The sequence below is a fragment of the Platalea leucorodia genome (genome assembly GCF_965183815.1).
Source record: "Platalea leucorodia genome assembly, chromosome: 7".
Taxonomy (NCBI): Eukaryota; Metazoa; Chordata; class Aves; order Pelecaniformes; family Threskiornithidae; genus Platalea; species Platalea leucorodia.
This window is the reverse complement of record NC_138829.1, coordinates 72644113-72663465: the sequence shown is the minus strand read 5'-3', so window position 1 is coordinate 72663465 and position 19353 is coordinate 72644113. Positions and strand designations below refer to the sequence as shown.

The window sequence follows — 19353 nt, the reverse complement described above, 5'->3', positions numbered from 1 at the left end:
AGGGGGAGCACAGGAGTGTTCCTCTTCCCCGTTTGAAGAGAAGGAGGCTCTTGCTGGTACTGGGACACAGTGATCTTGCTTTAAAAGGGGGATGGTCAACAGCGAGAGATGAATCGGGAAAGAAGCCCCGCTGGAGGTATTAACAGCAAAACTTTCAACAATCATGGACAAAGCCATGCAGAATGTAACCGCCACAGAAGTTCTTGTGAATACTTCTCATGTTTGCTCTCTCTTCCCCTGTGTTCATACAAATGAACCTTATTCATGGGGGAAATCCTGTGAAATTGATGGTTTTAACACATATTTGTAAAAAAGACCAGGTTTATGCAGCATTGGACTGGAACTGGAGCAGGGAGCTGTGCAGGTTAGGAAAGTCTTAACCTGGCTTTGGATTTTGGGAGTAGTATGCTCTTTTCAGCTTCACAGAGCTGCCCTAAACATCAGTTGTGAGCCATCGCCCCAGAAAGGCACTGAGGTGAAGACGGACCCTCCCTTTGTGCTGCCAGGGAGAAGCTTGTTCCGAGTAGAGAACAGCAAATATCCCTTCTCCACAATTTCCTGTCCCAGGCCGGGAGGGAAACCAGTAGGCGAGGAAAATCAGAGTACAACGAGTTATTTGATAATCCAAGCAAAGACCTCCTCTTTGTTTCTAGATCTGACCATTGCTCTCTCCAACCCCATTAAGTTCTTCAGTCTGCAAGACAAGAGATCAGTTAAGCTAAGAGACGGCTCGGTGGAGGTAAGTTTTTCCAAGTTCTGTCATTGTCTCTAAAACATGTTGCATGGATTCAGCCTGAAGTAATAGAGCTTTGATTTACCTCTGATCTTTGTTTTAGAGGCTTGGCACGCAGAGGAACTTCCCACCTGCTGAAACTAACGGGATACCAGACTCCACTGGGAAGTTCAGCACTCCTCTTTCTAATGGGCCTGCAGGTAAAGCTGTGGAGGTGGGGTGAGCGCAAAGTGGAAGGGAAAGCCTGTACACTCAAAAGGCTGGAAAGAGACAGTGTTGGAGGGCGAAGATCCTTGGTAATGGGGTCAGAACCTCTCAGGCCAAGTCACCAACTGAAATTCTGGTGCTTGTCATTAATGGCAAAAGTTGTAGGTATCCCCTGACTCTTGGGCTGGAGTGAGTGTGACATGCGCACTGCTTTTACTCCACAACAGGAAAGTAATCTCGGGTGGCTACTGAGAATACCAGGAAACAAGCTGAAGGCCCAGCTGGCGTGAACATGGGCTTTCCCCTCCAAGGCAGGGCTAACGTATCGGGGTGGTACTGCTGGTCCCTGTGCCATCGTGCACGTGTGCTGAGGACTCTGAGAGAGGACCTCAGTTCTCCAGGTTCAGCAGAGTTCCCGGGGAGATAACAACATTTAGAGGGAACCACTGGCCCGGGAAGAAGTGGCCTGTGGCAGAGATGCAGCCTTTCATCTTAAGTGTGAAACTGATTTTGAGCAAAGACATGATAATTCTGGATATTTCTGAGGCAAAGGTTTTAAGATCTGGCTTGGTTTTATCCCATAATACCTCACTGCTCTTCACCTCTGTTGTTCTTTTCAAGGGTCTTTTTCTGTAGATTACTGTTGATTTCTGACATTTTAAGTATGTTTAGATCCCCCTGAAAACTCTTTTATCTTGTGAAACCGCACTTGCACCAGAGTCCGGTTGTGTAATACTTTGGAGCTTTAGAGATTAGTAATTTTATTCATCAGCTCAGATGAACACCAGCCTCTTTCTAAGATCCATTACAAGTTCAGAGTGAACAGATCCCACATCTGGCATTCTGCAAGAGTGGGAATGGAGCACAGTCCTGTGTTTTGACCACTGGATTAAATGGGGACCCATTAACATAACAAGGGCAAAAACTACTGAACTCTGACCAGTCAGATGAGTTGGAAAAAAGTTATGGATTTGCTTTAATAGAAATCAAAACACAAAGTCAGCGTTTATTACTAGGTTTAAAGAAGTCTTGCAGAGAAAGATCTTCCTAACAGTATGTTTGTTCCTTTCATACTGGCACCTTCTTGGCCTTGCAAAACAAGACAGGCAACAACCATTAAAGGTGTAGTATTGGTGAAAGTGCCAGAAGGAATGTTCCTCAAACATGCTTCTAATCCAAACTAATTGATAGAGTAATTGCAGGTTAGGTAAGAACATGTGCCCTACCGTATGCTTAGATTACCTCATTCTGTTCTATTCTGTTTTATAGTAATTGACAGCTAATCAGTATTTCTTCCCTGTTAACTGTATCAATGTGATTAGTGTCCTTTCAAATATGTTGGTATCAAAACAATCAGTTTTCTCAAATTTCAGACCAGAACATCCTTCTCACCTAATCAAAACAAGTTTACATGTGCCAAATCATCGCTAGCAACATTCAGCTAATACAAAGCAAATGCCCTTTTTCTCTGGCAAGGCAGAGAATCCTGTTCCCTTTCTGCTGTGCTTGTTAACAAAGTTCCCAAGCGCTTAAGCATCTCAGCAGCTTAATTAATTCCTTTGTATTCACACCACCATCCTTCGTGTGGCCCGTGTTCTTGATGAGCTCTCCACTGTCTGTTTTCAACCCAAAGATCCAAGACAGAGCATAAACAGGAACCTCTTTTGTGATTTCAGGAGCGGCGGCATTCCCCAAGGACGAAAATGTGATAGAAGTGACGCAGATTGCAGGTAACTCCTCTCGTGCTGTTCACATGTTACGTTCCCTCTCTGCCCAAGTTCTGACTGGGATAGAGATGAAGCCTGTTTGCAAATTACAAAAAGACCTGACCCAAGCCTGCCTGTTGTAGCCAGCACTAAAGACAGGCCACGTGGATCTTTGGGCTCAGGGAGCTGGTTTCCCTGCCTGTGTCACCATTTGCCCATTTTGACAGCTGCCGTGGTGTGTGGTGAGCTCTCAGGCCGGGACTGAGCTCACAGCAGGTCGCAAAAGAGGCTTGAAGTTGCCGTGGTCCATGCCTTACACAAGCTGGGCCGCTGTCATCTGCCCAGGTAGGTCAGGAGAGCTTCGGGCTGCTCCAGCTTTAGCCCTCTGAGGCCACGGCTGCAGCAACACTGCAGCAAGTCAGCTTTACAGCGAGGTAGGAGGCTGGGGCTGTCACACGAGTTCTGCTCTGGCCAGGTTCGATGGTTCCTTTACCCTGACTAAAGCAGAGGTAATGCGGCCGCAGGGAGTCTTCAGCACGCAGGCACCCTCTGTAGTAATGTATTGTTCCCTGCTTTTCCGTGTCTTTAATGCAGTGTGATACACATCGATACAAAACACTAATAACCAGCGTGCCTAATTGGGCCACAGAACCCAACTGAGGGCACAAGAGTAAACCTGTTGCACTCAGGACATGTTGCCAAATAAGTTTTGTTTTTAAAAGTTACTCCTGAAGAAAAATGTTCCCCTGGACAGAGCTATGATTACATTAAATACGTACCCTGGTAAGAGGCACCACGTGATATGGAAGCGTAGTGGGCTCTGGTTTGAGAGTCTGGACTTGTTGACCGAGACTTGCATTTAAGCCGTACCCTTGAGTTTCCTCAATACGAGCCTTTTAGAAGGAGTTGACCCTGCACAGCACAGCACAGCATTGCAGACACACCCAGAAGTTCTGTTAATTTTTACACATTCCAAGCCAAAAAAGTTACTTCCCCTGAGAAGATAACTCCCTGTGGCCTTTCTGCCACAGATAACCACATCTGACTGACTTGCTCCTGCCAGATAACAAGTTCTTCAACAGTTCACAGGCATCCTTCCCCTCTCATTTTCAGCTGCCTCAGAAGCCCTTTCATTTCTTCCTCACAACTGAAGAAATGCCAGGCATTAGAACTGGAAGGGATGAAAGCACCTGTCATTGTAACTCAGTTTTGCAAAAAAATCTGTAATGAAATAACAACGCTTTTCTCTTATAATTAGAGCTGCCAACTAGCTTAACAATTGCGCTGTCTTTGGGATACTTAGAATTGTGGACAAGGGTGCAAGGCACAAGACGGACAGACTGGCACGTCACCACCAGTGTGTTCCTCTGGCCAAAATACTGAAAGGCAGCAGTTCTTCTGGCCATCCCCCTGCCACACATCCACCAGATGGTGAACTGAGCTGCCGGTAATGCTGAAAAGAGGGAGGAAAAACTGAACGAAGGCAGTGCTGAAAAAACCTGTCTGACCCCAGAAGGCATCACAGGAGGTTGAGAAATGCTGGGTGAGAGAAAACAGCTTCTCGTTGTTTTGTATTTTAGAGCCTCAGACAGCCAGCCTCGCAGAACTGCAGCAGATGAAGCTCTTTCTGAAGCTGCTGAAGAAGCAGGAGAAGGAACTGAGGGAGCTGGAGCGGAAAGGAAGTAAACGGAGGGAGGAGCTGCTGCAGAAATATTCTGTACTCTTTTCGGAGTCGGTCTGCTATGGAGGCAAGAAAAGGATGATGCACACTAGGAAGACCCAGAAGAAGAGGTAAATACAGCCCAGGGTCTCCAGCGAGGCCTGGCCTGTGGGTCACCTCCCCAGAGCAAAGCAGAGGGATCCCTGTGAGAAACATGGGCTCCCCTTCTCTGAAGGAAGCATGGAGGGGTGCGGGCATCCACGTCTCCCTGGGTTTACAGTGTCAGATGGTCCCGCTGAGGGGTGGGTAGGAGGGTCAGGATTGTATCGGCATCTCTAGAAGCAGCACAGCCGCTGTATCTGTTCTGCAGGAGTTTGACAACAGGTGATGTTGGTACATGTGCAAATCCTGTAGAAATGGCAGAAAGCCTTGATAGCCGAGTTTTGGAACTGAGAGAGAGACTGGAGATGGACCTCATCCAACTGGGGGAGGAACACCATGATGGGATTCGAAGAAAGAAAGAGCAGCACGCCACAGAGGTAAGGACTGCAAGTGTCAACAGAAAATGTAGCCTAGGAGAGCCCCTGGCAAGGACAGCCTGAAAAACCAAGTTCTTCACTAAACCGTGAGCTTGGAAATGTGGCCACAGGGCAGAAAACACCCCTGAGAGCAATTGCCAGGTCCATGCAAGATAATTAAGAATGTGGACAGTGATGCTTGTTAGAAGCTATAAAAATACGGCAGAAACCTTTTTAAAGGTCTGCAATTTGAAAAAACTTGAGACGCACTGCCCTGGAGCACATCAGGCTCCATCTGCTTAAGCTCTTCTGATAGCTTAGCTCGGGGTTAACGTGGCAGCGGTTGGCTTCATAGGCTGCCAGGTGCCGGCTCTCTAGGAGCCCGGGTACGTGAGGCTGCACCACGCTTCTCACGGCTCCCCGCTCGGTGCTGTACCGTCGGAGCTAGGGTGACACACAGGGACATGGAAGCCCTGCAGGTTCACCAGTGGCAACCGTCAGAGCCTTGCAGATGTGCCGCGGGGGCAGCCACGCTCGCCGCTGGCATCAGCCAGGACAGGTGATGCGTGGGAACAGAGCAGCCACTGCCTCATCTATGCTAATAAAACGAAACCTTGTGAGGGACAGTACCCCTAGGACCACCCCTTAGCACCGACAGCAGGGCTGGGTCTCATTCCTCTTGAAATCTGGAAAATGTTTTGCTGTTTGACTTAGTAGAAGTCAAAGTAAGGTGTCGCCGGTGAGTCCTGCAAGTGCATCGGTGTTTCCCACACCCTCAGGCCCCCTCACCTTAAGCAAACGCCAGCAAGAGACACAGTAATGCCTGGAGACGAAGCGCAGTCCACGAGATGGTGATGATAAACATGGCACACGCCATCTGTTCCAATGAAAGGGGGATGATTCCAGGATTTGGAGGCCTTTTCCTATCGTTATTTTCCAAAGCGGTTTGCATCATATGACTTAAATCTTAGGTTCCCTGGTGCACTTCGGCTTGACAAGCATCTTGCAAGCTGTCTACAAGACAGGCTGGTCTAGCCTATAGCAACCCTGAGGGGAAAAAAAAACCTGCCTCAAGAACTAGCTTCCCTGGAAATCATGCTTATCACCAGAGAGAGAAGCCAAAGGAATAAAACATCCTTGTCTCACAACTCTGTCAAAGACTGTGAGATTTAGTAGGCAAGGCTACAAACAGGAAATAAAAACCTTGAGTCCTCACTGCACAGCACGTAGCCCAGCAGCCAGGGCTTTTCCTCTCAGGCTGTCTCTCAGCAGGCAGCCGTGCAGGCAGGTCTCGCTGCACTGACACTTACCCTGCCAGGAGTTTCCCATCCTCTTGCTAGCCCCTGTTGTTCAGACGGTAAGCTCTACTGCTGTTTCCCACCTCCTCACGAGTACAGTGAATCCGTGCTGCCTCCTGCACAAAGAGATAGCAAGCTGTCCATAAAGGTAGCCGAGAGGTGAGTGGCATGGCTCACGGAGCAGCCTTGGGAGCCTTGGTCGGATCCGTGCTCACATCCGCACTCGCTGTTGGGGTGCACGGGTTTGCACAAAGCCTCGTGGATGAGCTGGCCCCTGGAATTCAGTGCAGGGAGGGATAAAGCTGAATCTGGTGGTAATTAGATACGGACGGTGTGCTGAGTCTCACCTTGGTTTGTTTGGTTTTGATCTTGTTTTCATCCCTTGAACAGCAAGTTACCAAGATAATAGAGCTAGCCAGAGAGAAGCAGACAGCTGAGCAGAAGGCACTGAAGGAGTCGTCAGAAAGGTAAGCTTAGTGTTTGAATAACAAAGTAATAATGCATAGCTCTTGGCTGGGGTAGCATTTTCTGCTAGATCTCCAAGCACTGTACTACAGACTGTGAGTGAATACAGAAGCATTTCTTTTACTTTGGTGAGAAAGTGAGGCCCAGCGGTGTGACACAGGGGCGGTGGAGGGAAAACAGCTCTTGCCTTGTGATTTGCAGAAGAGCGTTCCTGCCACAAGGCACCAAACAGGCTACTAGCCTTCCAGCTGCAGCGAGTAGCCTTGAGTGACTAATTCAGAAAGACAGGAAATAAGACTGCTGGTCACTGGATGTCATCTCTCGCTGCTGCAGTCAGTACATCACATAATCCCTCCCAGGGACTGATCAGCTCCGTCTTCTAAGTGAATTGAGCATCTTGTCTCCAGTACTTAAATAAACTGGCAGAATCAATTCACCCATTTCTAGCCAGGCGTTTATCCATTTGTTCTTGCAATTACATTGTCCTGAAGCTAAAATCCTCGCTCATTCCTCCTTCCCATTAAATCCTCTCTCAGCCTTTAGTTGCTAAGTGAGGCAAAACTTCCTCTTTCCGTGCCCTCCACCCAGACAGCTGCTCTGTTTCTCTCAGCTATTCAGCATACTCAGACAAGACTAAGAAAAACAGGTTGAGTAGCTAGGTAATGGTTTGCTAACAATACGGTGTCATTTAGTACGGTCACATCTACAGCTGGCTGTGAGGAGCTCCAGAAAGATTTAAAGATCTCGAGCAGCAGGCAATAAAATGGCAGTTATGTTCAGTATGAATAAATACAAAATAACGTGAATGGAAAAAACCCAACCATAGCTCGTCCGTACGCATGGCTGAGCTATTGTCACTCGGGAAAGAGATCTTCAACTGCTGTGGATACTGCTCTCAAACAGCTCGTCATTCACAGCTCTGCAGTGGCCAAAGTGGCAAATAGAATTTTTGGAATTGCACGGGAAAAAAAAAGATTCAGTCAGCATTATGCCACTAGATCTGTCTCCACAGTGCAGTCACCTTTTTGGTATGCCATCTTGAACAAAAAGCTTTGAAAGAGCAAGAAGGGGGTGGCAAGGGTAGTCAGCAGTGAGGAGCAAGTTCTGCACAAAACGACATTAAATAGGACTCAGCTTGGAGAACAGATGATTGAGGGGGATGTGACAGAAGTGTGTAAAATCATGAATGGTATGGAGAAGAAGAATAGGGAAGCGATTACTCACTGTTTCTCATAAGAGAAGAACTGTGGGGCACCCAGTGAAGTTCTCAGGGAGTACTTCTGTCACACAGCATATAAATGGAGTTCTTTTCCTCTCAGGGCAAGGAGCTATGAAGTCCAAAAGTAGAGCTAAACTCCAAGGCATGAGACATTCATGGGAGATAGATACATGCATAGGAGCTGGAGGACAGACTGGAAACCGGGAAGGTGGAGGAGGGAAAAATCACCCTACACTTGTTCTCTTTCTTACCCCTCTCGTAAGCGTACGCGGCTTCCGCTGCTGGGGCAGGACACCAGACCGAGGGGCCGCAACCCGACAGCCGTGCTTGCGTCCCCCTTAGCAGCTGGCCTGCTGTACCGTGCTGTACGAGAGGGCCAAGGCGGGTACTGGTGGTGCGTCAGCAGCCTCGTGCCCTGACGCTCACGCCTGCCTCCCTGGCTCTCGCCACGTGCTCTGGCCTCAGCTAGCGTTTTTGATGGCCGCCCACGCCTCAGGGGCGCAGATCTTAGGTCTTCTGGGGTTTGTTCTTTTGGTCTTTCCTACTGGTTGATCAAATGCCTTTTAAGCGTTTATGGTTTCTGCTTTGCAAGTCACATCCCATAGCTTATGTGCCTTTCTGCTTGCTTCAAGTCTTCTTTTTAGGTCTGCTATACAGACGTGTAGTTCCTTCTTTTCTTTGTTTTCTTTTTTTTCCCCTTTTGTTTCCTTTTTTTCTTTCTTCCTTTTTTTTTTTTGTTTTTTAAATTTAGCAGTGTAAGTACTTTCAGCAAGTCTCCTGCTGCTCAAGAGGAACCCAAGGTAGGTGCACAATACAGCCTAATTATATAACATGTGTTTTCTCCTATCCCTTTGTTATGACTCCTTTAAAAAAAAAAAAAAAAGAAAAAGTTACAGGACTTAAAATATTCCTAAGACTTGGGGCTTTCTGCTGCACAATCAGTCAAACTGCTTTTCTGGACAGTAGAGCACTCCAGAGAGCAAATGCAGAGGGCTGCTTCAGTCTCTCACAGCGCTCTTTTCTCTCCACAGCAATATTAAAAACATTAAGAAGAAGCTGGAGGCAAAGAGAGTGGACCGCATCCAAGCCATGATGAGGAATACTAGCGACAAGGCCGCTCAGGAGAGGTACTGGGGTAGATGGAACTGGGCTTTGTCTGTGCGGAACACTAGATGTGCTGCTCCGGGCAGGGAACAGCGCTACAGTCTCTGTCACCAACATGGGAACTTTTCAAAACGGGCAGACAGGCAGAGCTGCAGGGCCAGGGAAGGTGTGCTGGCCTGCCCGCACCCCTGGCGTAGCGTTTTTTCTCCGTTGCATTCCAGTACGCAGGCAGCGAAGCCAAACATCTGCTCCCTAGCTGTAGTGATAACGTCATTCCCGCAGTCACTGCGGACAGCGGCTGCCGGAGCTTTCTCCATAGGCTTCATTTTTTGTGTAAGGCAGCCAGCAAGATCGGTTTCCCTTACTGGACTGCTGAATAGCCCGAGAGGAGCAGTGCCTTAGAAACACCCCCTGCCCTGCCGCAGGGAGTAGGAGCTGATACGGAAATGCAGGGGGAGGTCATTACAGGTGGAGAAAGTGTAGGTGGAGAATTGTACCTTGAAGCCTTGCCTCCCATGCACCCGTCTCTTTGGCTCTCTTACGTGACATGTAAGCGTCTTGCTGACGTGATGACGCACCTTCCAGTCACTTCAGCTGAAGCCTAAGAGCGCTTCCAAATACTGCCTGCCTGCCCCATGCCTTGGTGGGAACTTCTCCCCCCCAGAAGCAAGGCGGGTCTTCCCCAGCCTCTCCGGAATCTGTTTGTGATCCGTTTCAGCAACCACCTCAGTAAGAGGCTGTGTTTAGGCACAGAATGGCTGCAGCCTTCCTTCCCCTTCGCTGTTACAAAAATAATGTTCTGCTGCTGAGCCTGTGCGTTCAGGTCCTGCGTGATACGAACCAGCTGTAACAGCTTCACGCGTTCGAGGGTACAGAAGGGGGTACGCTGCCTCCTTTGCTTCCGGCTCCTAGCAAGGTCCTTTTGCTGGCTGTTAAGCTGGAAAAAATTAGAATTTTGCATCCAAGTATTTGGCTTATGTCTCAGTCAAACTTGAATGGTGCTTTATTTGCCTTTCCTAAAATTACAGCAACCCCTCCACGTGGGAGGACACGGTGAGAATATAACACACCTGTCTTTCTGTGTGGGCACCAGCAGTCCTGTCGTACTGTGTGGCACTTGATCAGAATTGATAAACACGTTTTATATAAAGATAACAGATGGATTACAGGTTTTTATACATTTCCTTTCTTTAAAGGTTGAAGAAAGAAATTAATAACTCTCACATTCAGGAAGTGGTGCAAACAATCAAACGGGTAAGTTCTCCTGTGACAGTCTGCCACAGCATCTCTGTTTTCTGCGAAGTGGGGGTGTCTCTCAGACAGAGCGTGAGTTCTCTCGGGCATGTAAATCCCATTAAATTGCTGCTGCATGGAGGACTCTGAGTGTGTAATTCAGACAGCCAAAGTGCAGCTGAAGGCAGCTACTGCCCTCGCTAAAACAGCGCAGGTCCATAAGCGTCCACAGTCGGTCCTCCCGCCCGGTCAGAGACACAGCGCAAACAGAGCTGTCAGGATATTTTGCATTTCTAATTCCAGGATTATTTTGAAGCACAGCTAACGAGCAGTGTAACCCCGCATCTATTTAACAACGTGCAAAGTTTTGCAGAAGGAGAGGAGACCCAAAGGATCTCGCCTTTGCCCTTCAGAGACCCCTGCCCTCGCTGAGCAGACCCCGCGTGCTCACGCGTGCGCCCGCTCTGGCCATGCGTGCCTAGCGCTGGAGTTCAGAGTCTCCAGTACGGCACAAGTAACTCGGAGCCAGCAGCAATTGTTCAGACTGGGGAATGAGGGGGATGCTGTGGCGTGTGCCCTATCACTCTCTGTCTTGCTGTTACAAGCTTGGGATGGCTAAAGCATTTGTTTATTAAAAACTTAAGTTTGAGTGGTTTTTAATTTGTTCTTTTTAAAGGTGACAGAAAAGACAGCCAGGTATCAGCAGAAACTGGAAGAGAAGCAGGCAGATAATCTGAGAACAATCAAGGAGAAAGAAAGCCAGGTAAAGGCAAAGATGAAGCTGAGGGTCAGTGCTGTTACTCAGTACAGTAAATCCAAAATACTAGAGGGGATCAGTCTTCCTTGCGCATTCTTTAATTAATGCTACACTCATCCTCCACGCGCACACTTCAGCCACCCACTCCTCGGTACGCTGAGAAAATGAATGACTTAGAAGGTGGTTCTGCAGGAGCCTACACAGATCTAAGTCAGAGGTGCTGCACTCCTACACGCCCTGTGCCAGCACTAGCATTCATCTAACCGTACAAAAAGCCCCTAAATTTAAAGTGTGATGGAAACGCATCTTTAGAAGAGATGAGTCTCATCCCTTGAGCTCCTCAAACTCTCAAAACACACAAAAGGCCTTCATACTCTTTCAAGGCTGATGTGCAGTGAACCTGCAGTCTCAATTCCTCAAACTGTGGCGCAAATCAGAATAATGTAAATCAGCAAACCTCCCCGCTTTCATCTTCAGGGAAGGCAGAGATGGCCTGGGGGAGGGAGACAAGTCATTCAGTATAGGGTTGAGACCAAAATTATGAAGAGCTAACATCTCATCATATCGGTCTCTCTCAGAGCAGGTTTTTATACCATTCTCAGCCTGACGTCTGCTTAGCTTGTGTTTGGAGAATGATTTGAGGTCTCTGTTTGCAGCTGCAGCAGGAGGCACTGGCAGAGTATGAGGAGAAATTGAAAAGTCTGACTATGGAGGTGCAGGAGATGGTGAAGAACTTCGCAAAAGCAGGCTTTCCTGGAGAGCCAGAGATTCAGAAGGAAGCAGTTCAGAGCATTCCTGAGGGAGAAGGCGGCTCTACAGAACAACTGGAAGAAAAGATCCCAGTGGCAGAGGTGTCGAGGCTTACAATAGCCATGGCCGAGCCCCCAGGAGCTGAAACAGATGTCGAGATTGAAGAAAGCATATTTTGAGAGATGCTTCCCTTTCAAGAAGGTTTATGGAGGTACATAGGGAAGTTAAAGACCAGCTTGACAAACTACTACTATCCCTTTCCACTCTGGGGAACTCCTGAAATCCTTCAGGAATTTATTACTTTATTATCCCAGATATTGGAAGTAGTCTGAAGAGATCACCCTTCAGAGAGCGCTTCGCTCTCTTTGTCTTCCACAGCCTTAGCGCTAAGGTATTTAAGCAGCGTGAAAGGGCCTGTGGCTGAAGACAAGCTAGTTGTTGGCATTTACAGCAGCATCTACATTCATGTTTTAGTCTAGATTCAGACAGACTTCAGTTTTTAGAGTACGTTCCCGCATCAGTTGTCACATGCATCTCTCCACATCAGCGTGGTCTCAAAGCTAGAGCCCTTTGAACAAAATCTACATGACAGACACCCTCCAGTAGCCCACTAATATGCTCCAACCAGCTGAGAGCTAGCCCAGAATAAAGCCTCCTGAAATACATCTCAGTGTGGGTGGCAGGTGCTCAGCAAAAACTGTTGTCTTCTACAGCGCCATTCCTCTGGCAACACTACTGCTAATGTAGACACAGCCCCTGTTAGTAGGAGGAAAGGTCAGTTTGGTAGAACCTCACACCGGTCTCTGTCAGCGTACCGCTTCCTTGCGCAACCAGTGTTGGCTTTTTAATTGGTGCACCCCCCCGTCAGATCAGGGCAGTTTTCAGTACACTGGCGTCCACACAGCACCCACCGGCATTTCCTTCTGTGGAAATGTGCATTGCCAGCAGTGTAGCTTTCCTTCTTTCCAACCCCTCCTTATTCCCAGGGGCTGATTCTCATGCCTGATTCTAACTTTGACTCTCACAGGCCTTCAGGCAAGTTCTCAGATCTGGATCCGTATCTCCTGAAGATGCTACCAGTCTTGAGCAGGCTCCTTGGGCAATTAGAAGGCATGCTCTGAGGAGTCTGAGCGCCTCATCCTTTGTTCCAGCTACCACAGAAACATTTGCAGAGTTCTCGTCTACAGCAATTTGACATTTCCAGAGCTTCACTGAAACTTTTTCTCCTGAAGCTAAATCAGTTCCATATTATGGGCTTCGGATAACAACAGTTAGTTAACAAAATTTCTGAACCGTTGGAAGATAATTTTGTTGCTCAACTAAAGAGCCAGGCAGTTATATTGCCTGTAAGATTCCCAGAATCAGAAGCTGAGTGTGGCTCACAAGAAACCGCACTGAATTATCCGTTCAGGTAGCAGAAGGCAGTTCTCTGGAGCTTCTTTGACATGCTGCCATCCCGATGAATGACAACGGGGGCTCAGCAGCGATCTATAGAATCTGGTCCTCGCTGCTGGGAAAACCACGCTCCTCAAATAGCCAGGTTCGTTAGGGCCTTGGGGGGACTACACCTACTCTCTTCCCTCAAAGCTTTGCTCACTTCCCATTTCTCCATGCCGTATGTCCTCCTGTAACTAACAGCAGTCCCCCCTTTGGTGACGCGACAGAGAAGTCTCATTTCACTGCCTAACTCTCATGAAAAGTGCCTGGCCATAGGACTTCAAAGGGCAAATGGCCCTCAGCCTCTTCTAGCCCTAGCACGTACCTGCTGCTGTCTCTTCACTAACCCAAAACCTTCCAGCAGAACACACTGCGAGGGAAAGGTTCCCACTATCTTGGTCTTGTCTTGCAACAGAAAAAGGGTTGGTTTCTCTTAGCCATCTTTACACTTTCGCTTTCTAGGACGGCAAAGCCTTATTTTGTGAATGCAGAACTTGCATCAGTGCCCCCTGCCCACACGCCCTTTCTCTCACCTGTTTTACGACCTTGTGCGCTGAAGAGCTTTGACACAGCAAGCGCGCACTCATCCAGAAGGAAGGAACTGGAAACATACGGTCCAACTCTTTCCTAGCACCATTTAAGACAGACTTTGCTTATGGAGCCTAAAAAAGCAGGAAATAGCAATAATTGAGTACAGAGCAGCCACATCCCGGCCTTCCTCGTATCGCGTCCCAAAATAACATGAGCCCAAGAGCTGGAGTTTGGCTGCCGAAGTATCCTTGCACCAGGTCACAGGGACCCTGCGAAAGTGGTCACCATGGGGGTGGGGACGGGGACACTGACCTGACACCCCCCCAAATAAAGGTCACCCCTCTCCAGTCATACATCAGTAAATAGCAGGACTTAATTAAAAGAGGTGGAAGAAGATACACGTAGGGATCCAAAAGGCAATGGGAACTGCAGCTATTTTATTACAAATGCTTATCCTAGAGATAAGATCGTGTAGGTCAAATCTTCCAAATTGTTCAAGGAAGCAACAAAAAACCAACAGAAAAACCCCCTAAACACTGCTAAAGAGAAATGGGGGGGAAACGGGACCCCCAAACCCCAACCTGCCATTGAGCAGATCTGTGACTACCGCAAGTCTTGGCACCAGCAGCCTCGAGAGCCTTGCGCTGACGAAACCCTCGCTGCGTTTATTTGGCCATTCGAGCCCCCTTTGTTGCTACTGCAGAGGGTGGAGAGCCTTTAAACCCAGCCATGGGAGAGAAACGGGCGAGACCGTGGTCTAAAAAAGGAGCTTCTTCCATCCTCGTTATTAAAATCTTTGCCCTTAATTTGAGACAATACCAGGCGAGATGTGCTCCTGACTGGAACAACAGTCTCTCTTCTCTCCCTAAAATTTCAAGTGCCACGCTGCAGCGTAAGGTAATAAAGTCCCCACTCACCCCTCGACTTGTTCTTCAGGTTTGTGTCTTTCCTGGGAAAGTGAGCTCAGTCACGGCAAACCTACGGCGTGCAGCGGTTGCCATACGAGAACAGTTACACCTAGAGACTGCATTGATTAAACGCATTATGAAGTGCTGCTATTAAAAAAAAAAAACAAAAAACAAAAAAACCCAAAACCCAACACAGCAACAAACAGCTCAAGTAGGTAGCAGAGACAAGATGTTCCAAGCCTGGTCTGACATCCAAGAAGAGACCATACCTCCCCTGCGGTGTTAATATAACACTGGAATTGTTTATTGTAAATTTACAACTTATTTATTTTCTAAAAAAAATAAAACATTGCATTTCTTAAAAAATTGGATCACCTTTTTTTTTTTAATCGCCGTTAGTGGATAGGGGAGCCAGCCCCAGCTGTTGCCCAGGGTACGCACGTGTTAACAGAGACATCAGGTGCCCGGACTTTTCTGTCGTCTGTGCTCCCGGTTCCCAAATTCAACTTCTTCAGTTATTAAACAGGCAGTGAGGGTGGGGGTTTTTTTAAATGTATCTTTCTCACACACATTCTCCTCTGCACTAGTTCATTCCATTCCTTCTTGTACTTAGTAACCAAACCTAGCAAAGCAAATACTCACAGTCCAAATACCGCTCCTGATCCCCGTGCCCTTACAGGCGCCCTTGCCTCAAACACAGCAGCCTCCTCCTCCTCGCAAGGACGGGACAGAAGAGCGCTTCAGCAGGAGCCAGAACTACTCCGGTGAGTTGGCGTGGTCCTAGTTCCGACTGGCAAAGGGCCTCCCCGGGGACAGCAGGGTCCTTCGCAGCCACGCCAGGACAGCGCCACCGTGTCTTACGCTTGCAGCTGGTTCTCTCCCACCCCACGGCAACGCTCGCCCCTCGCGCTCGCAGCGGAACCCCGTGGCCGCTCGCTGGCTCTGAGCGCCGGCAGGAGCCGCTCCCGGGACGGGACGGGCTGGGTGCCGAACCCTCTCTGCCGTGGGCAGCAACAGAGTCGCAAAACTCTGGCCCAGCACCGCCCGGGTACCACAGCGTGAGCTGGGTTCCCTTCCTGGCTCGTCCCGAGGGCTGGTTGGGCTCCTCCAGTGGTACGGTGGAGCTCTGGCGTGGATAGATGCTATTAACGGCCATTTCCTTCTGCTGAGAGCAGTTGCCTTCGCTGTTCCAGGACTGAAGCTTTATTTCAGGAAGCGGTAAAATATTACTCTAGTTAGTTAGTTAGCTCAATTTTGTGGGTTTACAGAACAGCCTCCATCCCTGAAGTCTCACTCACGCTGTGAAGTTTGAGGGCCTTCAAAAAAAGGTAACAAACATCACAGCAAGGTGCAACTGCAGCCGGGAAGCAGTTTAATAGTCTGACTTAAAGCAGCTCGCAGCGTCGGCAGCTCCAAGCTGCAGCCCACGGTCATTAGCCCCCTGCTTTCCACGCTGGGGCTCCAGCGGAGATCAAGGATGGTGTCAGAAATGGGATCAGCACAAGGGGAGCGGCTGCTTTCCCAGCGCGAGCACAGCGCAGAGCCACAGCGATCCTAGCAGCGAGGAAAGATGCAAACGAAGAAATGCACCCAAAACCCCACCCAGAAACACTGGCCCTGAGCGGGGCTCCCCCGTCACTGCCCAGCACCCGCTATCTCCAGCCGTTAGCCACAGCCAAGCTGGGTGCCCGCGGTTACGCCCCTGGATCCAGCCACGCACGGATGCAACCAGGAAAGCAAGGACCGGCCCTTAGGTACACACGAACTTCCCATCCGCGTAAATCGTCACCCACAACACTCGCTGTTTTACAGCCTGAGACGGCTGATAACAAAAGCTGTTCGGAGCTGCTTGTAACTGTTTCTAGGGGCACAGCAGCCACCACTGCTCCGCACGTCATTCCGTGGCACATGGTGCTCACCACAGACTGAGCTCTTTGGTGCTCATCCCACCCTTCTGCCGCACGCTCGACACCCAGCACAGCAGAAGCGCAGCCCTCGTGCTGGCTAGGCGGGGGTCTGTTGCCAGCTTCAGCCACCCAAGTCCACACCGGCCACCCAAAGCCCCTCCAGAGAAGTGTTTTAGCTTATTTTAAAGGACAATTCGTCCCATCTCTCTCCGGAGGGAACTCAGACACCTAGCTCAGACCAAAAGGTGGACGTGGGGTGCCCCCCGCTCCATGCACCCTGCCAAAGCAGCGGGGGTTACTTTTTCCCTGCAAACCCTGGCAGTGAAGGAACCCAACAGAATCAACCCCCGGTACAGAGCCAGACGTGCTAAGCCAGGGCAGCGCCGCAGGGCCTGAGTCAGTGGAAGCTTTCACTCCTCTCTCCCCTGCCACCACCACCTACAAAGGCCTGCGAGCATTTTGAGGTCAGTACAGCAGGCCGAACCCGGTACTCCCCTCTTCTAACCTTTTTAGCTCTTTTTGCCATCACCGCCAAGCAGAGCATCCATTCTCTGACAGCCTCTGAACAACAGACGTTGGTTGGCCAAAGCGAGGGCCGAAACAATGCCAGAGTAAAATGCTCTTCGTGAGGCTTTTTTAAAGGTGTGGACGTTTCAAAAAACAATCGCAGCTCAGCTACACTATGACACAGATGCAAGAAAGCTTAACTTCAGCAGTTTGGATTCCTGTTATTAATATCCTCTGATGTTTGAAGCCTGAGGAAGAAAACACACCATGACTTGTACCCTTACACCACATCACAGTTTCTGTTGTGCAACCCTTCTGTTATTAAACAAAGCACTGGCACAGCTTTATCAGGTGATTTATGCAGAATTTCATGAAAACAGGGTGGAATGTTTTATCCAGATTACATCCTAGTGCTAAAAAAAGATCTTCTAAATGTACTTTTCAGAGTGTATACAGCAGAATCGCTAACTGTAAGCAAAGGCACATCTCAGATGAAGTACAGACCAGACTCTGCATCAACACCTTTCCCCACTGAAGTGAAGCAGCCTCCGTGCCTCGCAGGCCAGGCGTGCCGCTGCTCCCCTAGACACAATGCTGTCTCTACACAAAATGCGATGAAATTTCTAGAAGATGAGAAATGGACAGAAGTAAGATAAAAGCACTAAAACAAACGTTCCCGTGGAGGCTTCACACAACACACAATGAACCCTGACCATCCCTCCAGCAGCACAACGCCTCATAGAGCCACACCAGCATTTGCTTACTTACGTGCTCCAGAGCAGAAATGCCACCTTCTCATTTTCCGGCACTATTTCTTCCCACAGAACTCAGACATCCTCGAAGATTTCTTCATGCGGCTGTGGAGCCCTGCCTGTCGTTTTGCTTACCATAGGATACTGGCTGACCACGGGGCAGTTGGATCAGACAGGTCTCTAACGAGGCTGTTACATACAGAAACCAAATTCAGTGGTAATTAAGACAACAGTAGTGCCTGGTCAGACACCGAACAGGAGCAGATTTAGGCACAATCTTAGGTTCTTTCCACACATTCATCTTTTCTGTGGCACATTCCAAATCTCACTCTCTCCACTAAATTCTCTTGCCCAAAATACTTCTTTTCAGGAGCCCAAACTTTGTACTATATTCTTAAAAAATTAAATAATGGGGATCCCTAGCAAAGGAGGACTCCAGCCACAAGAAGGGATACAAATACAAGACACTGTACCTGAAGGATCAGCACGGCGACTCCCTAAAACAAGAGCATTACTAACAACAGTCACAGCAGTCAAACCCATCCCTTGGCCAACACCTCCGCAGGCAGCTTGCTTAATGAGAATTCAGCACTGACATTTAGAGGAAAAAGAGGAAAAAAAAAAATCCTAGAAGACTAACATGGCACACACTTCCAGGTGAGAAGCCCAGCCCAGTGGAAAGCTTCCCCTTGCTGTCTCCCCCCTACCCAGGGGGAAAGGCAGGGCGCGCGCGGCTCTCCTCGGCAGGCTGCCTTGCTGTTAGTACCTGTGTTATCATCACGCCCCTCACGTTTTCAGAGCACTTTACAGACACCAGTAAAAGCCTGAAGGTCATTGCTAAAGCACATCAGTTTGCTGTGGTGAATAGATGCAGATCCCTGTGAATATGATGCTGTCAACCAAACACTGAGAAGCAAATAGCCAGAAAATGCATGTGGCTGGTTGCCTTAGCTTTATTTCTATCATCATTCCCCAGGCAGTCAGGGACCTAGAAGCCTTTGATGTCTCTTTGCTGCTCCAAACAAATGCCTGGCCATCCTCTCCTCCTCCCTAAGCTACAGTAACTCATCTCCTTCCAGTTTGCACAACCACGATGCCCCAATTTTTAATTGAAGAATGAACAGTGTGTACAGTTCTCTCTGCTCCCTTTCCTGCAATTACAGGAAACTTCGCCTTCAAATATTTAGTACCCACTCTGCATACCGCAAGCTGCTCTGGATATTCCTACAAACTCCATCCAGTTGAGAGCCACAGTTCAGGCTCAGTTTGTACTGGATGATCCAAAATTATCTTCTACCTCCATAATAAAGATACGGTGCTGACAGGACCATTGCCACTACAGAAGGAATTGCTGCACAGTAGCTACCGTATTCTAGAGACACTCTCCCTGCCCCACAGATATCCTCACGTGGTCCTGATTCACTAATTATTATTATTCCCATTTATAGACTAGGACCTGGGGCACAGCAAAATGCTTTCTCCAGGCTACACAGGGAAGCGTAGGATTCTTCTCCCCAGACTGAACAATCTTAAAAGTCAGGAGCCTCATTTGATCTAGGGTCCTTCTGTAATCACTGGTTAAAAGATACAGGCCTCTAGAGAAAGATTTGTCCCGTTCTGAGATAAATGAGATAATAAGCTGCTGCATTCGATAGCGCAGA

At 48.7% G+C, this 19353-nt stretch overlaps 1 protein-coding gene across 5 annotated transcripts in view; it reads left to right on the top strand.

Moving 5' to 3' along the window:
* Positions 1–14838, top strand: part of PLCB2 (phospholipase C beta 2) — a 48941-nt gene extending 34103 nt beyond the window's left edge. For 2 of the 5 annotated variants that reach the window (XM_082316960.1, XM_082316963.1), the window contains 10 exons: positions 654–739; positions 837–933; positions 2617–2670; positions 4227–4437; positions 4677–4845; positions 6513–6589; positions 8838–8933; positions 10107–10164; positions 10820–10906; positions 11557–14838. In XM_082316960.1, coding sequence (XP_082173086.1) covers positions 654–739; positions 837–933; positions 2617–2670; positions 4227–4437; positions 4677–4845; positions 6513–6589; positions 8838–8933; positions 10107–10164; positions 10820–10906; positions 11557–11829 — 1208 coding nt within the window. In that variant the 3' untranslated portion in view covers positions 11830–14838. The other 3 variants (XM_082316961.1, XM_082316962.1, XR_014228708.1) reach the window with 3 other exon arrangements.
* Positions 14839–19353: the final 4515 nt, after the last annotated feature.